Genomic DNA, 22,309 nt, shown 5'->3' with positions numbered 1-22,309 from the left:
GAGCTTGGTATATGTGTGTGGAATGGCTGGATGAAGAGAGAATGAATGGGGCCAAAGGGGAAAGTGCACCATCACTGTGACGCTTCCTGACCCTACCAGCTGTTAGCAATCTCATCGACAAATGGGCAATTAACCCCAGATGAAATGAAATACACTCTGCTCGAAATTAGGATATTTATAAAATTCAGTTATACCTAGTTCCTTACTTCAGTGTGTTGGGTTGACAGAAAAACATAGATGTGTTACAGTTATAGAAGACTGCAGAAATTCACATGTGAACTTGACCACAATAATTCTGGGAGGGGGAGCTGGTTCCAGGGGAAAGAAGATGTTTCTGCAGCTTTGGGTCCAGGGCAGTGGGTCTCACCCTGTAGCCAACCTCAGAATCACCTGGGAGGCTTATGAAAACATGGATGCTGGGTCCTATCCCCAGAATTTCTGATTCAGGAAGCCCCAAGAATCTGCATTTCTAAAAAGTTCCCAGGTGAAGCTGGTGCTGCTGTTTCAGGAACCACACTTTGAGAACCACTGGTCCGGGGCTGTCAGCCTGATCCTAGTCACAGCTCTGCCTCTAACTGGCTCTGTGCCCTTGGGCAGGTCCCTCACCCACTGTGGCCGTATGTCCTCACGTGTTAAGTGGGAATCATAACCCCCCTGCTTCCTGGCAGGGTTGCTGAGAAGATGAAATGAGACAACGCATGTGAAAGGTCTTTGAAAAGATAAAAATGCTATATAAACATGAGGCATAATCATTATCGATCAGGGAACGCTTCTTGTAAGAGATCGGCTTTGAGCTGGATCCAGAAAGGTGGATGAGTGATGAGGCACCTGAAGATGAAGGGCAGAGGTGTTCCAGGTTTGGGACAGAGAACGGATGAGGGCTGCGAGGGGAGTGGGAGAGAACGGCACACCGTAGGGGTTGAGGCTTTTACCTGGTGCGAAGCTCTCAAGCTTTAGCGTAAGTCAGACTCACCTTTGGGCCTATTTGAAACCCAGGCTGCGGGGCCCCACCCCCAGGGGCTCTGATTGGTAGGTCTGGAGGGTGGAGTGGGGTGGGACCTGAGACTTTGCATTTCTAACAATGCTGATGTTGCTAGTACAGAGCAGGTATGCTAACAGGCCCCAGGTAGGGGTTGTGGGGCTGAGGAAGGAGTAGGTCAAACATCATAATAGAACCTGGGGTTAGAAATGTGTATCTGATATGGGTTTACCCAGAGGCAGGGCAGCAGGGAGGTAAAAGGCATCTGATTATTTTCAGCCAGGCAGGGCTCAATTCCTGCCTTTGCCTGCCACTTACTGTTGTGACCAAGATCAAGTAGCTTACTGCTAGAAGCCTCAGTTTCCCTATCTGTAAAATGGGGATAATGATAACATGTACCTCACAGGTTTATTTTGAGGATTCAATAAGATGGTGCATGGAAACCACTTAGCACAGAGCTTGGCACGTGGCCAGTTTAACAAGCGTTAGCTATTATTATTGTTTTTGTTATGTTAATGTTATATTCTTAACGTTATGATTGCTCTTGTGTTTTCCCATACCACACTGCATCCCTGTCTCTCAACTTCCACACTGGCGTTGACCTCTCCACAGTTCTCAGGCCTCAGGGGTTGCCAAGGTGGTGGCTGGACACAGAAAGTAGCCCCTCCCCTGGTGGCAGACCAGCTGTGCGGGCGTCTTCTAGTTCCCAGAGGCTGGCTGGGCCTGAGCAGGGAGCGAGCAAGCCGCTAAGTGCCCGCCTCCTGTGCTTCGTGCCAAAGTGTCTCTTTTCTCCTTTCTCTTTTTGCACTTCACATGGTGCCTCCCTCCTGTGGTTAAGTGCGCTGGCGTGCAGATGACCTTGTTAGGACAGAGCGAGTCTCTTTGTGATTAACCTTCAGGCCCTCCCACCGGTGCTGAGAAGATTCCTGCCTTAGCCGAGTGTAGCGGCCCTGGTCCTGAAGGGGCGAGACAGGAAGCCAGGAGGAGATACGGGAAGAGGCCCGGCAGCAGCGCGGCCAGGCCTGGCGCCCCCCAGAACCCCCAGTCCCTGGGGCCGCTCGCTGAGCCGCCTCCCGGTTTCCTCCCACCAGGCGGGTCAAGTCAGGGCCAAGTGTGGCTTCACAGCCCAGCCTGGTGCTCTTCCCAGCACCCGCTTGATAAGAAATAAATATTTATACCTGGCACCTGCCTTCTCCCAAGGCCTGCAGGCCCCTGCTGTGAAGATTCATGCTGAATCCCCAATCCCCTCGGTGCCGTCTCAGTCCCCAAATCAGCTGGCCCCCTTGTGCCTGTCCCCAGAATGGGGGCCAGAGATGCGCCCATGGAAGCTGGGCAGCAGCTGGGTCCCTGATTTAGTGAGGACTGTTTCGTAAAGCCAGGGAGGGGGCCGCAGGGAAGCAGGTGACAGGAGGGATAAATCACCTCCACTCCACGCTCTGGCTCTGGCTGGGTCGGCCGGGATGCATGCCCGAGGGTGGGGGGGTGGGCGCCTCACAGGGCAGATGGCTGCAGGTGCTCCTGCCCTCCCCACTCGGCCTTTCTCCCCCGCACTTCGAGTTGAGCACCTGTGTGCCGGGTGGACTAGCCGGGCGGGAAAGGGTTGATGGAGCTATGGATTAACTAAAGTACTTGTACATTCAGGCAACTCTCCACTCACCCACCCACGAGCCACGTTGCTTGTGCCTTCATTTGTTCCATAAATACTTATGGGGCAGGGGGCCTGATGGCACAATGCCTGGCACATAGTAGGCACTTCATAAATAAGAGTTGAATAAATGAATGAATGAACACAAGGTTCAGAGCTGAGAGATTCTGATTCATGTCCGAGCCACACCACCGATCTGTTTTGGGTCCTCAGGCAGGTCCCTGCTCCAAGCTGGGGCTCAGTGCCCTCCTCTGTCCAGTGGACACAATGATGACAGCCCCTGGTTGCTGGAAAGGCCTCAGGGGAGAAAGGATGTGAAAGTATGTTAGCACCTACTATGTGTAAGGCCCTGTGGGAGCGGCCTTGGGCTCGGCCTTCGGGAGCCATGCTCTGTCCGGGGATGTCTGCCTGGGGTTCCCCTCCTGGCCGACACATCGCCGTGTGCCCCCTTCTCCCCAGGCCCCCGTGCACCCCTGGACTCACCCTCCTGTCCACGCAGGCCACAGAGCGCCCGGCAAAGAGGCTGGCCACGCCGCGGGCCATGTTGACCTCGTCACTCAGGATGTCTTCCCAGCGGTTATTGCGGAACTTGAACAACTTGTCCGTGTACGTGGCCACCCCTGGAGAGAGGAGGGAAGGGAGGGCTGGTGGCCGGTGCGGCACCTACGGCAGGGGTTGGGGCCACAGGTGGACGGGTCGCCTGCTGCACGCTGAGCGCTTAGGCAGCTGCGACCCCTCTCCTGGGGACACGCAAGGATTCTCAGTTGAGAGAAGAGACTCTGAGGCTTATGAAAATGGCCAGCCCAGCCCTCAGGAACTTGGGAGGTCGTGTGCCCACTCCTGTGTGCTGAGCGGACCCTCAACACGGGGTCTTGGGGCCTGGAGCTGACCTGGGATCTCACGGTCTGCACTGTGCTCCTGCCGCACCACGAGCAGGGCCCCGGGATTGCCAGTATGTCACACCCAAACTCAACCAGGAACGTCTCTTTCTCCAGGAGCTGCTGCCTGCATTCTCTGATGAATCACAGGACCTGATTTGGGTCTCAGAAGAAATGGTCCGGGCTGGCGGGTGGGTCTCTAAGTCCAGATCAAGGAAGGGACTGGAAGTTGAGCTCTGACAGGTGTGTCACCAACACTCCAGGAAAACTGGATGGCAGTGGGGTTGGCCCTCCGATGCGGTGAAGGTTTGTGGAGAGGCAATGAGTGCAGCCTGAGGGGAGCAGGTGACGCGGTGGTCAGGAACTCGGGGTTTAGAGTAAACGGGACTGAGTCTCAGGCTCGGTTCTACTGAGATTCTACTTTTAGGCTCTAGTTGTTGACTTTGGGCAAGTCCGAGCCTCAGTTTCCTTATCTGGAAATGGGGACGACAATAATAACTGCATTCCAGTTTAATTCAAGGGGTAGATGAGATGATGCACCTGAAAGATTTAGCACGACACCGCCCATCCCTCAAAGGGGTCGGAGGTCCTAGACAGAAATGATTATTCCCGTTCACAGATGGCGGACCCTCTGAGGTGCTTCCGGGACCTCAGCTCTGCACTGCAGGGGTGCGGTGAGGGTGAGTGTGTGAGTGTGGGGAGAGTGAGTGTAAGAGTGTGAGTGTGAGGATAAGTGTGTGAAATTGAGTGTGTAGGAATGCGCAGGAGTGGGTGGGTGAGAGTGAGAATGAGTAAAAATGAGTGTGAGTAAGTGTGAGATCGAGTGAGTGTAAGAATGAGTGTGAGAGTGAGTGGATGAGTGTGAGTGTGTGCGGGTGAGGGCTGTGCCCAGAAAGCTCCTCAGGTGGCTCTACCTGGGAGAGGACAAAGGGTGTGCTCTCCCAGTGGCCTCACACAGGGACCTCCTAAGACCCCGGGGACCCACAGGGGCTGGTGCATCGTCTGTGGGGCCTGGAGCCGGCCTTAGGGACGCTCGCCAGACTCCAGGGAGCTGGCACGGGGGCAGAGCTGTGCCACTCTGCCTGACCCTCCCGGCGGCGCAGAGGCCCCATCCTGAGGAGGGGAAGGTCCTTTCCCAGCAGAGCGGAAGGCAGACCCAGGAGTCCCGCAGGTGTCTACGGGGTGGGGCTTGGGCTGAGGAGCTGCAGCTGGGGTCTGCACGGAGCTGCTGTGGCTTTGGGAGGGCGGCCCACTGGGGCTGCTGAGGAACCTGATCTGGACAGGGGCGCAGGTGCCGACTCAGAGGGCCTGAGCCTGTGTCCAGCTCTGACTCCCGTTTGCCCGGGGCCTTGGCTGGTTCCTTATCCTCTTCGCAGCCTCGGTTTCCTCACCTGAGAGTTGGGGGTAACAGCTGTGCCTCCTCCCTCCCAGCATCGCTGTGGGAACTGCAGGGGAAAACTCTGGGGCCCCGGGTCGGCACGCGGGGACTGTCCTCTGGCTGCTCTGCGCCACCCCGGGCCCCCAGGCCCTCGTCGCAATCCCCGGGGACCAGATGTGTCTAGAGATTGAGATTATTTTCCTTTCACGTGTCAGAAAGGTAACACAGTGCGCACACCGTTTAGTACATAACACCCCCATCAGGGACTGGGGCAGCACCCTGTAATTAAACACATTAATATTTCTGCAGTGAAATATATGAATAGTCACACTAGGTGGGATAAATAAAGCCCATAAATAGCTCACGTCAGCTCAGGACAGGTTTTGCTATCAATTCACTTTCCCACGAACTTACAAAAAGCACTTGAGGCTTTCAGAGCGTTCTGCATTTCAGGACTGCGGAAAAGGGACTGTGGACTGACACTGCCATCCTCGTGGCGGTTCCCGAGGCAGTGGCAGCCTTGTCATCGCCTTCTGATGCCTGCGGCGCCTCCGAGGACGGCACTGCAGGCTTCCGGGTGCCCAGCTTTCACAACAGCGAGCGACCCTTGCCCTTCTCTGTCAAACCAGGGCCTCTTTAGACTGTACCTCCAGCTCGTCTAGTCACACCTGAAACCCCGAGGTCAAACTCTACCAAAGCTTAGCCTAGGTGAGAAAGCAGCTGCCGGCAGCTGGGGCTCTGCAGAGCTCTGATGGGCGCCTCTGCATTCAGCGGGAGAAATTTCTCAAGCTGCCGAGTTCCTGCCTCAGCTAGACAAGAGGAAAAAACGAGCCCAGGGTGACTCTATCCCCCTCTCTTTGCCTCATCACCCCCAATTCCTCCTGCTCACATTTCCCAACATTTCCTAAAGTGTGCTTTGTGGAACCCTGGTCTCTGCCAGCTGCCTGGAGAAAAGATTTTGTGATCGTCTGAGCTCAGGAAAGACTGCACCTTCCATCCACCCTTGGAGATTCTCAGTGGACATCAGTCTATCAAAACTTTGAAAAGTCCTGCAATAAATTACGGGCCTAATTTGACTTAAGCCAGCCTTTCCCAAACATACTCGACCACGGAAACCCTTTTTGCAGCTCACCTGTCAGCATCCGGCAGAACTAGCTCTGTTCTTAGCAAACTGCTGCACGGGGGTGTTGACTTCGGGCCACGTTCTGGGCTTTGTGGCCAGAGGGGTTAGGGTGCCACATACTGTTAACCTCTTCCCCTGTTCCAGCCTCCAGGCTTCTGAGCTGACCAGGGACGCCCAGAAGAATAAACTAAGGTAGAATGTGCAACAGTGATTCACAGCCTTGTAGATCATAAATGGGAACGGCAAAATCAATGGCAGCCCTTCTGCAGGCAGAGGCCTGGAGGCCTGGGCGACAGGAGGAGTGGGAGCCTGTGATTTAGGAAGAGCAAACGCTCTGGCAGCTGCAACCTGGGTAATTAGGTGTGTCAGGAAGACAGATAAACAGTGAGCTGTGTGGGTCGATGGCACTGGCAATAAACACCCAGCACTGGTCCCTGGCCCACGTCAGCGTGTAATCCCACCTTCTGGCTCCTTGTAGCTGCACTCTGCCCTGGGGCCCCTCACTGAGTCGGGGGCAGCAGCTCGGGAAGAAGAGAGGCTGTTAGTTGTAGGAGAGAGGGGCTCTCCTGAGTCCCTGGGGGTGACTCCTACAGACCGGAGGCCTGGGAGAAACTGGGCGTTCAAGGGCAGGGTAGGGGGCTCTGGAGGTCATGGCCCCTCTGAGAGGCACATCTGGGGACTCCCATTCCCACCCAGACTTTGGCATGTTGGCATTAAGGGAGCCTTGAAGGTCTCAGAGCCCAGTGGGACTTGCAGTTGTTGCCAGGTGGGCAGTTGGGAAGGCCAAGTGGAGGAGGCTCAAGGGCCCACCACTCCCTGCTGGATGCTGGGGGAGGCCTCATGAAGTAGGAGTCTCAGTCCCTCACTCAGGGCACTTACAGTTCATTTGACGACAGGAGGGATAGGCAGAGGAGATGCCATGGGACTGCGGTAAAACTAATACTACTTAACATTCCTACAGAGCTTTCTATGTGCCAGGCGCTTCACATACATTCACTCACTAACCCTCGCCACAAGCCCACAAGGTAGGTACTATTTTCAGGACCAATTTACAGATGAAGGACCTGAGGCACAAGAGGCAAGGGGACTTGCCTATGATCCCCCAACTAGCAGAGCCCCGCAGAGACAACAGGACAGTACATCCCGGAGATGCTGTGAAATCAGGCCACAGTGATCAGGGAGGGCTTCATGACAGAGGAAGCACCTGAATCAAAGCATCAGAGTAACAACAGCACGGCTCCAGCGTGTAGAGCACTTAGTATAACCAGGCTCTGCATGAAGCACTTCTTGTTCTTTTACAATCATCATCTTGCCTAAACCCCTCAGGCGCCTTGAAAGGTAGTGTAGCCCCATTTTACAGATGGAGAAATTGAGGGGCAGAGAGGTTAAGTCAATTGCCCAAGAGCCAGTGAGTGGTGGAGACAGAGTCAAACCCAGGTCTTTCTGACTCCAAAGCCTGTGCTTCTGAGCACTCACTCCACTACTCGTTAGGCAGAGAGGAGGGGCGGTGCTAAGGCCAGGCAGGGAAGCATCGGCAAAGGCACAGAGGGGACACTGAGTTTGCCTAGAGGGGAGGGTTTGTGCAGGTGCAGGAGGAGCAGCATGGCAGGCCGGGAGATAGCCACTAATCCAGCACTGAGGGTGAAGGGGCCATGGGTGGTTTCTGATCTGGGGAAGACAGTGTTTCTGGAAGATTCACCTGGCAGTGGAGTGAGGTGTGGGCTAACAGGGGAGAAAATGAAGTGGGGAGGCCGCTTCTGTAGTAGCTCAGGCACGACCCCGGGTGACGTTACAGGGAAAGTGGGGAAGAAGCGCTGGGTGCAGGAGGCTGGAGCAGGAGGGGCGGGAGGGTGTGGCTGGGTGTGGCGGATCAGAGCAAGTCCACCCTGAGGGGTTAGTGATGGAAGCAGGGACATCGGGCCAGCCGAGGGTGGGAGCAGGAGCTTGGCCTTTGAGGGGATCATAAGGTGGCCGAGAAGGCATGCCCAAGAGCTCGCTGGCCATGGGGGATGGCAGCTTGCAGAGCAGTGAGGCTGGAGCTGGGGCGTAAGGGAAAGACCAGTCTTTCTTCCTTCTCAGTCTTCCTTCTTCCATCCCAGGGAGAAGAGAGAAATCCGATGAACCTCTGCCGAGCGCATCACCCACATTAGCTCAGTTGGTCCTCTCCATAGTCGCGTCAGGAAGATAGATTCTTTGTTTTAAAGAGAGAAATCGGGCTCAGAGGGTTAAACCATTTACCTAATGCACAGCTGTTGTTAAGTGGTAATGCCGAGCCTCAAACTGGGATCTGACTGCAAAGCCCCCCACCACATATTAAAGAGTTCGGCAGATTATGGAGAACAGTATGGAGATTCCTTAAAAAACTAAAAATAGAGCTACCACATGACCCAGCAATCCCACTCCTGGGCATATATCCAGACAAAACCATAATTCGAAAGGATGCGTGCACTCTGATGTTCACTGCAGCACTGTTTACAAAAGCCAGGACATGGAAGCAACCTAAATGCCCACTGACAGAGGAATGGATAAAGGAGATGTGGTACATATATATAATGGAATATTACTCAGCCATAAAAAGGAACGAAATAATGCCATTTGCAGTGACATGGATGGACCTAGAGATTGTCATACAGAGTGAAGTAAGTCAGAAAGAGACAAATATATAATATCGCTTATATGTGGAATCTGGAAAAATGGCACAGATGAACTTATTTGCAAAGCAGAAATAGAGTCACAGATGTAGAAAACAAACTTATGGTTACCAAAGGGGGAAGGGGGTGTGTGGGATGAATTGGGAGATTGGGATTGACATATATACACTACTATATATAAAATAGATAACTAATGAGAACCCACTATATAGCAGAGGGAACTCTACTCAATGCTCTATGGTGACCTAAATGGGAATCTAAAAAAGAGTGGATATATGTATATGTATAACTGATTCACTTTGCTGTACAGCAGAAACTAAAAATAAATAAATAAATAGCTGGGCGGGGGCTGGTGGAGGGCAGTCCCAGCTCCCGAGGAAGCTCATTTTGCGTTAGGACCGAGGAAATGGATTTCAGGGCTCCATACTCTTTATGATGCTGCTTTGACAGCCTCATCCCATCCTTGCTTCTTCTGGGGCCACGTGGGAGTGAGGCACAGTGGGGATGGGGGCGGGGAGCCTGAGCAGTTCATGTGCTCATCTCCCCAAATGGGATCATGCTGGGTGAGCTGAAAATCTGGACCTTGTGTCCAAGGGAAACATGGCTGGGGATCAGGAGACCTTAGGATCCGTTTTAGGGCTTAGAGGATCCTAGGAAAAGAGGGTGGAGCCTCAGGGTTAGTGTATGTCAGGCTTTACCAGGCACAGGAAGTCCTGGCCATCCTGGTAAAATGCAGATTCTGGTCTAGTCAGTCTGGGGTGGGGCCTGAGATTCTGCAAATTTATGAGCTTCCAGCTGTTGCCAGTGCTGGGCCGCGAAAGCTGCTTTGAGAAGCGAGGTGTAGAGCATCTGGGTGCAGCAGGAATGGGCCTGAGTGAAGAGCTGTGGACAATGGGTGCATTCTCAAGGCAGACTCATTTGCTGTGGGGGGCAGAAGAGCCTGGAAGTGCAAGGCGCCCCCGATTTCCGTTCTTCTCTCTGGTGCAGTGACTGAAGCCTCTTCTCTGAGAGGTTACAAAAGCCCTGCTGAAGGCCTAAGTATAATACGGAGCTCAGGAGCCATCCGAGAAAAGAGTCATAAATCCAAGTTCATAAGAGTAAAAATGGGGACTTTTCTGGTGGCGCAGTGGTTAAGAATCCGCCTGCCAGTGCAGGGGACACGGGTTCGAGCCATGGTCCGGGAAGATCCCACATGCCGTGGAGCAGCTAAGCCCGTGTGCCACAACTACTGAGCCTGCGCTCTAGAGCCCGCGAGCCACAACTACTGAAGGCTTCGTGCCTGGAGCCCATGCTCCGCAACAAGAAAAGCCACCGCAATGAGAAGCCCGCGCTCCGCTCAATGTAGAGTAGCCCCAGCTGGCTGCAACTAGAGAAAGCCCGCGCACAGCAACCAAGACCCAATGCAGCCACAAAAAAAAAAAAAAAAAAAAAAAGTAAAAATGTTCTGCACTGCAAAACCCACCATGAGCGAAGACAAAAGAAAAATGACAAAAAAGAGGAAACTATATGCAACTTGTATGACAGACTGAGGGCTGGTTTCCCTAATTTATAAAGAGGTGTTACAAATCAGTACGAAGAAGGCTGATAATCAATAGAAAAAAAGAGACTCAAATATAAAAAAATATGTTCAGCCTTGCTCATTTTAAGAAAAATTAAAACTACACTTAGATCCCAATTTTTTTCCTATCAGATTAGCAAATAGTTTTTAAAATGATGACATGTATTGGTGAGACTATTGGGATGGGAAAGGCTCACTGGTATCAGGGCTGATAGGAGTGTAATTAGGACTGTCCCTTTGAAGGACATGCCATGCCTATCAAAACTACCCCTGTATATTCCTTTGATGCAGCAATTCCATTTCTATGAACTTAACCTTACAGATACACCTGGAATTGTGGAGAATGGCATGTTGTACAAGCTTATTCATTCGGTGGCACTGTTTGCAAGCAATCTAACTATTCATCAACAGAGGGCCAATTCAACAAATGGCAAATCTATACAACGGAGTACTCTACAGCCATAAAAAGAATGAGAAAGCTCTCTGTGTGCTGCCATGAAATACTGTCCAAAGCTGACTGTTAAACAAAAAAGCAAGGGGCAGCACCGTGAACAGAGCGTGCTACTATTTGTGTAGAAAGGGAGGGAGGTATATGTAGACTGAAGATGGCGGACGGTCAGTGACCGTTCTGCTGAATGGAATGAGTTAATAAATAAGGTAGGGTGTGGGGCTCACAGTCCACATGGACCCACTCAGCACCACACTCCTATTACCCCAGGCCAGGTCACGCGGGCAGAAGAGCTCAGGGCCGAGCCGAGCAGCAGCTGGAGTAGCCAGCGCAGGAACTCCGAGGGATGGGCTCCTGGCAGGAGCTGCAGGGGGTCCTGGGTTCCTGGATGTGGAGGGGGTGTTGGAGCGGGCCTCTTGTCCGCCTCTGTCCTGCACACACTCCTACCTGGTTTTTTTAGAGTAGTGTTGCCTGAGACACACTGGCTAGTACTCTTCCAGGTCAGTTAAGCCGTACGCTGCTTTCCTGGCCCAGGCCTCTTGGGATTGTGGTCAGTCTTCCTCTGTTCTCTCCCTCTTACTACTTTCCAGTTCTTAACCCTTGAGCTGTGCCTACCTGATACCCTCATCTGTGTGGTGTTGTATTTACAAGATAGTCCTTTTCTCTTTCTGCTCCAAGAGTCTCTCTCTTCAAGCGGCCGGGAGGGAGGCCTGTGGCCCCTCTATCCAGGACATTTCTAAAGTCTCTGCCTTTCTTCAAGCCACAGAATTATAACAGCCGTTGCTTAGAGAGCATGGATTAGGTCCTAGACACCATAATAAGTACTTTGCACTCATTATCTCAGCTGTTCATTCAAATATATATATTAAATGTTTATGGGCTTCCCTGGTGGTGCAGTGGTTAAGAATCTGCCTGCCAATGCAGGGGACACGGGTTCGAGCCCTGGTCCGGGAAGATTCCACATGTTGCATAGCAACTAAGCCCGTGCGCCACAACTACTGAGCCTGAGCTCTAGAGCCCGCCAGCCACAACTACTGAGCCCGCGTGCCACAACTACTGAAGCCCATGCGCCTAGAGCCCATGCTCCACAGTAAGAGAAGCCACTGCAATGAGAAGCCCACGCACCGCAATGAAGAGTAGCCTCCGCTCACTGCAACTAGAGAAAGCCCGCGCGCAGCAACGAAGACCCAACACAGCCAAAATAAATAAATAAATAAAATAAATTTAAAAAAAAAGTTTACTAAGTGACATAAGCATTTCTTTGGTCCTGGAGATACAACAGAAAACAAGACAAAGTTTCTGTCCCCATGGTGTTTAGCAGAAGAGTAGAAGAGATGAACAACAAACAAATATATAACATATTTTCAGACAGCAGTAAGTGCTCTGAAGAGAAATAAAGCAAGTTAAGGGCATAGGGGGTGATAGAGTACGGTCTTAAGGCTTTCAGGGAAGACCTCATCTGAGAAGGGGCCTGAATGAAGGGAAGGAGTGAGCCCTGAGAACAACAGTGGGAAAAGCATTTTAGGCGGAGGGAACAGCAAGTACAAAGGCCTCGGGTAGGACTGCGGCGAGCAAGAGGAAGAGTGGAGGAAACGGAGCCAGAAGGGCAACTGGCTCATAGCTGGAGTGTGGCAGGCGACGGTAAAGACTTTGGATACAGTCTGTGGGGCTGCTGGAGGGAGTTGAACTTATGAAGTTGATTTTCCTGTACTACAGGTGAAGGGGTTGAGACTGAGAGAGGTCAAGCATCTTGCCCAAGGTCACCCAGTAGGTGAGGGGCATGTCCCAGGTTTGTACAGACTGACTCCCACGGGACACTGCCAGGATGCAGGACCCCAGTGCTGACATCCTAACAGCTGGCTGAGGGACAGGGTGGGACCGTCCTTCCAGAGGCCTCTCCAATGCTTGGGCACAGGCTAAAGGAGCCCCCAGTCATAAGCCAAGGGCAGGTGTGGGCTGGCTGGGGCTCCTGGAGAGCATTGCCGGTTCCTCATTGTGGGCAGGGTGGCAATGGCTGAGCGTCATGCCAGCTGGACCCAGGGAAGTGCTGACCTGGCACAAATGGCTCCACACCCCACCCACTGTCGATGAATCAATTGAATCACTCAACTGAAAAATTAACTCAAACCCACAGACATCCCTCAAACCCACAGAAGGTCACTGGGAGGTGCACGCCTGGGGCTGAAGCTGGGGGGCATTGTCACCCTTACCCCAGCTCTGGGGGCCGAGCGCCAGCCTCTCCCAGAGGAACCTTCCGGGGGGCTCCATTTGCCCGCCTCTTCTTGTCTTCCTTCTGTTGGCAAACCTTCTCTCAGGCCAAATGCTTGTGCCTTGTCTGTTCTTCCTGGATTTATTTATCAAGTTTTAATTGTACTCTTAGGATGTTCAAGTTCTGGCTGGGCCAGAGGGAGGCACAAAATAACCAATACATGGACTTTGCCCTTGAGGAACTTAGTGGCTAGGAGAGTGGACTCAGATTCCTAGAGAAATATAAGACTGCACTGGGGAGACAGGGCAGGATTTTTGTCTGTTACATTCACTGGGGCATCATCAGTGCCTAGAATAGTGCCTGGCATATGGTAGGTGCTCAGTAAATACGGACCCAATGAGCGAATATATTAGTGAGTAAATGGGGTGATGGTTAGGCTGAGCACGGAACCAACATGACTCTGGGGTATTGCTGTCAACCTCCACTGCACGAGGGAATCACCTGGAGAGCTTTCCAATCTGATAACTGGGTCCCACCCCCAGAGGTTCAGACTGGACTGGACCGGGACGCTCCTTGGGAACTGGGCGCGTTAAAGCTCCTCAGGAGGTTCTAGTGTGCAGCCTGGGCTGAGCACCGCTGCTCGAGGATTCACGATGAAACGCTCTAAGAGCGTGGGAGGGCTGCTGCTTCGAGACACCTGACGGTCGGGTCCCAGCCCAGGGGCTCTGTGTTCAGTGAGTAGGAAGAGTCTGTCCCCTTCCTCTGGCATCGTGCCCGCTGAGCCCACGTTAAGCACCTCCTTCCACAGTTCTCCCCATTTCTGCGTCCCTCCGGCATCTTCCCGGGCACTCGCTCCTTCCACAGCCGTCCCTTGCTGCTCCCCTCCTGACCTTGCCCCACATTAAAGGTTGATCAGCCCATCAATTAATTGTGTCCTAATCCAATCTTGGCTTGGTTGGAGAGAGGGCAGTAAATCCAGCTGGGTAATCATGCCCTGATATTTGTGTAGGGATAATTACTACCTCTCAGGCCTCACTTGGTGGCAAGATGAGATGAAAACCCATAAAACACCACTTGGGGCTGTGGCTCATTGTTTCTCGGCTGCACAAAGCTGGCTGTCAGCCAGTCAGCTCCGCCTGCCCCTGCCCCTGGCACCAGCCCCAACCCCTTCCCTTGCCATTCATGCAAATGGCAGGGCTCAACAGCAGGGGCAGTCTGGGGCTGGATCCTGGCTTGGGCTCAGCAACCAGCAGGGGCAACATTATGGGCCCAGGGTAAAGCCAGTGTGTGTGTGTGTGTGTGTGTGTGTGTGTGTGTGTGTGTGCGCGCGTGCGTGCAGGGAAGGTGGTCCCCATAGCCAGGCGATCCAGGCGATCACCTGCCTCCAGGAGGTTGGGAGGGTCCAGAATGGTGAATTCACAGGTCTGAACCACAGGGTGTTGTTCAGACCAACCCAAGAGGGCTGCTGCCATCTGGAAGAGTGCAGTGCATGCCCAACCTGGCCCCAAAGGGACACTGGGCCCTGCATCCTTCAGGAGGAAGCCATGGCCTGGGACTTCCCTGTAGATGTTATGGCCCCATGGGAGCAGACTTCCACCTGCAGCCCCAAGAACACAGTCCCCCAGCTCATGAAACACTGAGCACCAACCATGAGCCTGGCTCTCCACTAGGCCCCGGGGGCATCAGGTTGAGTAAGGCCATAGAGTGTGCTGATTAAAAGGATGGATCTGGAGTCAAACACTTGGGTTTGAATCCTGGGACTTACAAGTTGTGTGGCCTTGGGCAAGTCATATGACCTCATTGTGCCTCAGTTTCCTCAACTATAAAGTGGGCCACACCAGTACCTACCTAATTGAGCTACTGTGAGACTTAAATGAGATGATTAATACAAAGTGCTTAGATCCTGGCCCGGCACATAGTAGGTGCTACTTAAGTATTAGTTGTTGTCATTACTGTTGCTACTACGTAGCCTTCTGGGCATCCGTTTCTCTCAGCCATTCCTCGGTGTGTAGGACCTCGCTACTCAAAGTGCGGTCCCTGGCCAGGCAGCAGCACCACAGCCTGAGAGCCTGTTAGCAATGCAGGACCTCAGCGCCTAGCCAGGCCTGCTGGGTCAGAATCCGCATTTACACAAGAGCCGAAGTGACTGGGATGGCGCTCTGGGCTAGGACAGGCCCCAGATCTGTCTTCCACCAAGTTGTATCCCCAGCACCTAGTGCCTCTGGTCTGGCATGCTGTAGGTGCTCTGCAGGAATGTGGGGTGAAAAAATGAGCTCAGCTGAAAGCTATGGGGGCCTTTGAAGGATTTCAAAGCATTTTAGAAAGTTCCCTGGAAGCAGCACGGAGGGCTATGCCAGGGAGTCGTCTGCGGGCTATGGGCGTGAGAAGTGCTGAGTGGTTGAGCCACCAGGAGTGGGGGAGAAGGGAGGAGGGGTCAGTTAGGAGGACCGGGCTGCCGCTCGGACTGGGAGGCGAGGATGACGTAAAGTCCGAGGGAGGGGACAGGTCTTCTGCTCAAGGCCTCCCTCTCCAGGGGCTGGGAGGTGAGAAACAGCTTCATGCATAAGAGAAGAACGGGTCCTCCTGGGGCCGTCTCTGTTGGGATGGAGTGAGGTCCTGGGGAAGCCGGTGACAGTAACCTAGTGCCGGGAGGAAGGAGGGGGGGGCCAGGGGAGGCCCGAGGCCCCCAGCCCTTACCGGAGAAGGCATTATTAGTGTTGAGGAAGTAGATCTCCTCGCGGCCATCCCCGTCGATGTCGCAGGCTGTGACCCCGATGGCGTTGCCCTGCCGGTCCCGCAGCGCGTAGTAGGGGGAGCTGCGCTCGTCCACCGCGATGTTCACCAGCCGCTTCTGGGTCCGGTTGTACTTCAGAACCAGGTTGGGGCCATTGTACCTGGAGGAGGAAGGGGGAGGGGACGTTGGGGGGAGCAGCTGGGCCCACCTGGCTCTATCCGACCAGAGCAGTGGGCTCAGAGTCTTCCCGGACAGGTCTATGTGGGGACAAATCAGCCCCAGAACGTTCCTGGGGAACCACTGTCTTCCTGGGGAACCCTTGGCAGCCTTGCCTTGGGGTCCCCGGGTGTTTGACGAGTGTCCCTGAATCAGATGCGGACCGAAGCAAAGTGAGAGTCAACAGGTCCCACGTGGGATGCAAATAAGGAGCAGGGTGGTGGAGGGGAGTGGGCAGTCAGTGATAAGCCCCTTACCATAGGCTTTGCTGAAATAAACACCCTGACATTAGTCTTGCTCATTTCAATGTAAAAAGCACTTTCATATTTATGATCTCATTAATTTAAATTTAACAACAATCAAGTGAGGTAGGCATCGGAGTCTGCATTATTAACCCATTTTGCAGATGAGGCAACTGATGAACTTCATCAGAGAAAGTGAGGCTCAGAGAGGTTGAGTGCCCTTCTCAAGGTAACGCAGCTAGTAAGCGTCAGGTGCTGGAACTCAAACCCAGGCCCTCTCTGCTAACCCAAGGGCCCTGGAGTGAATTCTGGAAGCACAGAAGGCTTTGTCATTGCGGTTTGGAATGACTCTCTCTTGACAGAAAGTCCCAGCATTTAAACAGCGGGATAAACTGGCATCCCAGACAGGAGATTACAAATGCATCTAAAGTCATCAGGTGGACCTGCTGGATCGCTTTGTCCGAGGCACTGGAAGGAAAAGATTAAAGAGCTCCTCAGTCCTCATCTCTCTCTCGTCTGACTCTCCTGCAACCATGCAACCTCCCTGATGCGTGCTCTTGCCTCAGGGACTTCGCACTTGCTGTTCCCTTTGCCCAGGATGCTTTTCCTCCAGGTACCCACATGGCTGTCTCCCTCCTTCATGTCCTGCAGGTCCTCATGCAATCTTCCCTTCTCTGAGAGGCCTTCCTGCCCACATTCCTGAAACCTGCAACCACCGTCACCCCGTACCCTTGCCCCTCACCCCGTACCCTTGCCCCTCACCCCTGCTCTCTTTCCCACGGCTTTTACCACCGGTTGACCGTTCTCTAGCTTCCTATTTAGCTCTTCCTTCTCTGTCTGATCCTGCTAGAATGTCAGCTCCACAAAGGCAGAACTTTTTGTCTGTTTTGTCCCCCAGGACCTAGCACAATGCCTGGCAGACATTAGGTGCTCAGTAAATCCTTGCTGACTGATTGAATGAGTGGATTCTCAGAGCCCATGTCTGAGGCATAACGGCTTAGGTGTCCTGTGGTCGATTTCTTCCCATTGCCTTCCCATGTGGAGAAAGTGGGGTGTCCAAGGTCACCCCCAGGCAGCACAGCCAGGAATGTCTGGACTCCTCCTTCCTCCTGGAACACCTGTCAGGCTCTCCAAAGGAACCTGGCCAACCCCCATCCATTAGTCCCCGGGCTACTGCCTTTGTTTGAACCTGAGCGTGTACATCCCGAGTGAAGTTCAGCTGCCAGCCTCTGGACGGTCCCCAGCCGAAAACACTGTGGGGAGGGAGGAAAGAACTCTCCAAGGTCTTTGAGAGAAATCACTTCTTGCTTTCCTGAAACAGAACCAATTTGGCCCTTTGTCACCAAGATGCAGAGCCAGTGAAATTTGGGGGATGCTTTGTGACTGGCCATGTGCCTTCTGGCATCCACAGTGTGCGAAAGGGAAGACGGAGCTTACTGGGGGCTGAGTCAGCACTCGGTAATGGGAGGTTGCGCCTTAGACACCTTGACGAAGAGTGTCTGAGGGCTGTGCATCGAGGGCACGGCATGACCTATGGGACGTGTCTAGGCAGCAGAGATGGAACACTTGGGTTCCAGCACCGTCAGCAGCTGGCTCCAGCCCCCAGGGACAGGAAGTGCCTTGTGGGTGCTAAATACTAGGCCTCAAAGCCTCCAGGTCTTCCGTTTACTACCATTACTGCTCCTCACAAGACAGTACAGTTCTGTGGCGCTAGGCTTTGCTAAAAGCACTTTCCCATGCATTGCCTCACCTGAGCCCTAGTAATCCCAGAAAGAAGGTAGAGAAGGCATTTTTCTAGAAAAGGAAACAGAGGGTCAGAGGGGCAAAGTGAGCTGTCCTAGGTTACACAGCTCGTACATGGCCGCACTAGGCTTCTAACTGTCTTCGGGTCCAGCCCTGTGCTCTTTCCACACTGCCTATGATGCCAACACTCTTTGTCCTCTGCATTTTTTTTTTTCTGGTGGCCTCTCCCAAAGCAGCGACATGGGAAATGCCCAAGAACTTCATGCAAAGTGGAGATAATAACCCTACATTTCTATCGCACTTTACAGTTTATAAAACACTTTCTCAGCCTTGATTTCATTTGCTTCTCTGCAGGTCTTGACTCTTCCAGAGGTTAGTTTTGTGACCTTAGGCTGGTCAGTTCCCCTCTCTGGGTTCTGAGTTTCTCTTCTGCAAAACGAGAGTTGGACTAAGTCAGAGGGTCACAAAATGTGTGGACAAATGCAGTCTTGGGGACGGGCTTCTGGGCCCTCTCCTCTCAGTTTCATCCAGAGCATTTCTATGTTGATGCATTTTATTTTACGCATCATATTCTATAAAATGTTGTTTAAACAAGGGATTCCAGATCCAGTGTTTAAAAGGCTGGACTAGAAGCTGTGTGAGAGCACTTCTCGGTCTAATGCTCTTGAAACAGGGCCTTGAGTCTAACCCACCTCAGGAGATGGACAGAGCGGGCGTGGCCCCCCTCCGGGCTATGGCTGAGGAGCCGCCACATGAAGTCCAGCACTGACACCCCTCCTTCGCACCCCCTGTCCCTTGGGTCTCCCCCAAGGAGAATGTCTTTACCACCCCCAATGGGGGGGAGAGGCCATGGCCTCTGCACCTATTGGAGGTCAGTCCTTTCACCCTGAATGGGGGGTGATGGGCATGTGCACACAAGCTCCCAGCTCCCATGGTGGTGGCCCTGGGGGAGTGGATGGCCCTGGACCATCTCCTGTTTGAAGGACTTGGGGGTGCTAGTTCCAGGGTACTCCCTAAGGGGTAGACGGGTAGGGTTACTAGGCTGGCTCCCATCCTCCATCTGTTACAGAATGAGCACGTGCCGCAGAGTCCTCCCAAGCCTACATGGCAGCCTGGGATGAATCCTGACACTCTGTCCTCTTGCGTTCCCCCCCACCCCCAGCCAGGGACTACAGACACAAAGCCAGACCAAGGGCTCCTAGGTAGGGGTCCCAGCAACACGGGGGCGCAAGGCTGGGAGGTGGGGCACGGAGTTGCCACTCCTTCCCCCCACCCAGGCTGCCCTTGGCTGGGTCTGCTGCACTGATATCCGAGCCTCTCACAATCTCCCCCCAGGACAGCCAGCCTTATCCCCTCCCCCTCTTCTCCATGGGGCTGACGCTCCAGTTGGTTCCATACCATCCCGCCCCTCCCTACCACCCCGCCCTACACTCCTCGCACGAAGCCTGCCCCAGCTGCCTGGGCTAGATGTGATCTTCTCTTCCCTGGACACCCACAGCGTTTTGCACCTTGCTTATTACCACGAGGCAGAGTTGTTTGTGTTCCAACATCACTTCCCCTCATTAAAACATATGCTTCTTGAGCCGAGGAAGCATGTGGATACCTCTCTGTGTTTGCTGTGCCTAGAGCCATGCTTGGCAGAGAGAAGATGCCCAGCAAGTGTCTGTCATAAAAGTGAGTGAGTGAGCAATAACGGAAAATAATCATGGGTGGCAGTCACAGAGCAGTCACCACGTGCCAAGCACCCTTCTAAGTACTTTACACCCACTACTTCATTTCATCCTCATGACAATCCTAGGATTTTACAGATGTGGAGGCAGGTTCAGAGTTAGCCACAGTCCCACCACGGTCCTTCTGGGGTGTCAGTTCCCACAAGTCGGGGGAGACGGATGTGAGGGACGTGGGATTTCACGTTTCCTCTCTCTGACACCTGCCCGAGATTGTTGGGCACTTCTAGAAATTCAGGAGGCTTTGAAGCTCAATTAAACAGGCTTAGGAAGTGGGACAGGGTCCTGTGTTCTTGAAAAGCAGCTGTGACTTTATAATATCAAAGGCTGGTCCAGCAGGCACAAGTGATTGGCTCAGTGGAAATTTAAGAATCTGCTTGCGAGACACCAGCGGGGCACAACCCATCCTTGTGTGAGTGCCGTCCAATTTTCACGCTGGTCCACTGCTGTCGACAGGGAGGGGCCTTGGGGTCAGGCCAAGAAGAGCAGCCTGGGCGTGGGGTCCTGGGCCTGCCACTTCCTGGCTCTGACCTTGAGCTTGTCACTCAATTCCTCTAAGCTTCAGCTTCCTCAACTATAACTCTGTGAGGATAAGAGACAGTGTGTGTGATAACACTTGGTAAACTGTGAAGAGGCACACAATTATAAGTTCTCATCATTATTTAAAAAAGAAAGCCGAGGAACAATCTCTCACTCTCTAGAGTGATCACTTCGAGTTTCCAAACACGCACTAATATTTCTCATCCCCAAACATCCCACCCATGATCTCTCATCTTCTGCTGGGATATTTCTTCATTCCCCTTTGTCACTAAACTCAAAGAGTTGTCTTCACAAGCGCTCTCCACTTTCTTACTGACAATTTGCCCCACGCCCAATCCACATTCCACCCCCAACTCCAGCAAAGCTGCCCTTGTTATGGCCATTGGTGGCTTTCATGAGGCCACAAATAGGGATGCCTTTCTGTCCCATCTCCTGGGGACTCTCAGCTGTAGCTGGCACAGCGGCCTGGGCTCTCGGCCACTTGCCTCTTATAACACTGCTCTCTTGGCTCTGAGGATGCCATCCTTCTCTGGTTTTCCTTCTTTCTCTCTGGTTCCCCCTCATTTTCCTCTGTGTAGGCACTTCCTCCTCTCTCTGCCTCTTAATGTTGGAGTCCCCAGGCCTGGTCCAGGACCCCCTTCTCCTCTCTCCATCCCCTTTCACTAGGGGATAATATCCATCCCCATGACTGACAACTCCCAAATTTATATCTCCAACCCAAATCCCCAGTCCAACCTCAGACTCATATATCCGACTGCCTACCTGACATCTCCCCCTGCATGCGCCACAGTCACCTCCGATGGAATGTGACCAAAATGGAACTATTGATCGCTCCTCCCCCCTCCTCCCTGCAATGGGCATCCAAATACCAAAGCCAGAAAGCTGGTGTCAGCCTTGGTTTTCCCACTCCCTTGACTTCACATCTAATTCATCAGTCAACCCGTCATTTCTACCTCTTAAAATATTTCAAATCCTTTCTCTTCTTTCCTCCTCCACTGCCACCATCTCCGGAGAGCCTCCTTTCTCTGCTTCCCCACTTCCCCCACCAGTTGAAATCCCCCGCACCATAGCCAGAGTCATCTTTTTAACACATAAATCAGATCAGCCATTCTCCTGCCTAAAACCCTGTAGTGGTTTCCCATTATGTTGGAATGAAACCCAGACCTTTTATCACACCTGCCCTGGGAGCCTATTTGGTTTGCTGCCTGCCTTGCTGACCTCATAAAGCCACACCACCTCCCTTTCAGCTCCTAAAGGTCCAGCAGGCAGGTCCCAGACCTCTGACCAGAACACCCTCCCTCCACCTCTCTCCTGGGCCGGCTTCATCTCATCCTTTAGGTCTCATCTTGAAAGGCATCTCGGAGAGACCTTCTCCTCCTCTGTATTCCAGTAATGGCATCCTCTGTCCTACTCTGGTTTGGTTACCTATGTATTGCCCATTTCTCCCAGGAAACCATAAGCTTCAGTAGGGCAGGGACTGTGTCTGCTGTGTTCACTTCTGTCTCCCCATCACCTAGGGCGTAACAAGCACTCAATAAATACTTGTAGAGCGAACGAAAGAGAAGGAGCCTCTGGGAGGTACCAGATCATCACTGGGTGGCGGAGCAAAGTCAACTGAGCCACCAGTCTCTTGCTTGGTCTTTGATCCTCTACTTACACTTTGATCCTCTACTTACACATGGTAATGACACCAGGAGGAGGCCAGGAGCTGGTGTCCTGAGTAAGGGTGAGAGAGAGTAACAAGGTATTATAGATAAAGACAGAGGACCAACCTTTTTCTCTGTTGAGAATTGTTGACCTATATGAAAAAAAATCATTTAGGCAGTTACATAAAGGGGAAGCCAGATGAAGGGATGTAATGATTATTGGGTACCTACTATATATTAGATACTGTGCTATGTAGTTTACACATGATATCTCACTGTACATAAATAGAAACTTTTCTGAAATTTGAAAAATATACTACTTTGAAAACTAAAAATAGGGAACTTTTTTCATTAAAAAGGAAAATAATGAAAAATATATAGCTATTCAACGTTATAATCAGGGGAGAGATGCAGGGAGACGAGACAGATGCACGTATAAATCCGAATGCAAGACAGAGACACACAAGAATATAGAAAAATGGAAACTGAGGGGCAGTGAATCCCTGAGCATAGAGAGAAAAACACTGTAAACACAGATAAAGAGATTGGCCTGTAGAGACACTGGGACACATAGAAGGGAGGATACACAGAC

The 22,309-nt window shown here is 52.6% G+C and overlaps 1 protein-coding gene across 1 annotated transcript in view; it reads right to left on the bottom strand.

The window, feature by feature from the left end:
* The window catches only part of CRTAC1 (cartilage acidic protein 1), a 138,443-nt gene that overhangs the window by 37,064 nt on the left and 79,070 nt on the right, over nucleotides 1–22,309 (bottom strand). Inside the window, exons 3-4 of the mRNA XM_007187400.2 lie at nucleotides 15,567–15,763; nucleotides 3,108–3,244 (exon numbers count right to left, since the gene is read on the bottom strand). Coding sequence (XP_007187462.2) covers nucleotides 3,108–3,244; nucleotides 15,567–15,763 — 334 coding nt within the window. The remainder of the gene's footprint in view (nucleotides 1–3,107; nucleotides 3,245–15,566; nucleotides 15,764–22,309) is intronic.

Source organism: Balaenoptera acutorostrata, chromosome 16 (genome assembly GCF_949987535.1).
Source record: "Balaenoptera acutorostrata chromosome 16, mBalAcu1.1, whole genome shotgun sequence".
Classification (NCBI taxonomy): Eukaryota; Metazoa; Chordata; class Mammalia; order Artiodactyla; family Balaenopteridae; genus Balaenoptera; species Balaenoptera acutorostrata.
This window is presented reverse-complemented; position numbering and strand designations above follow the sequence as displayed.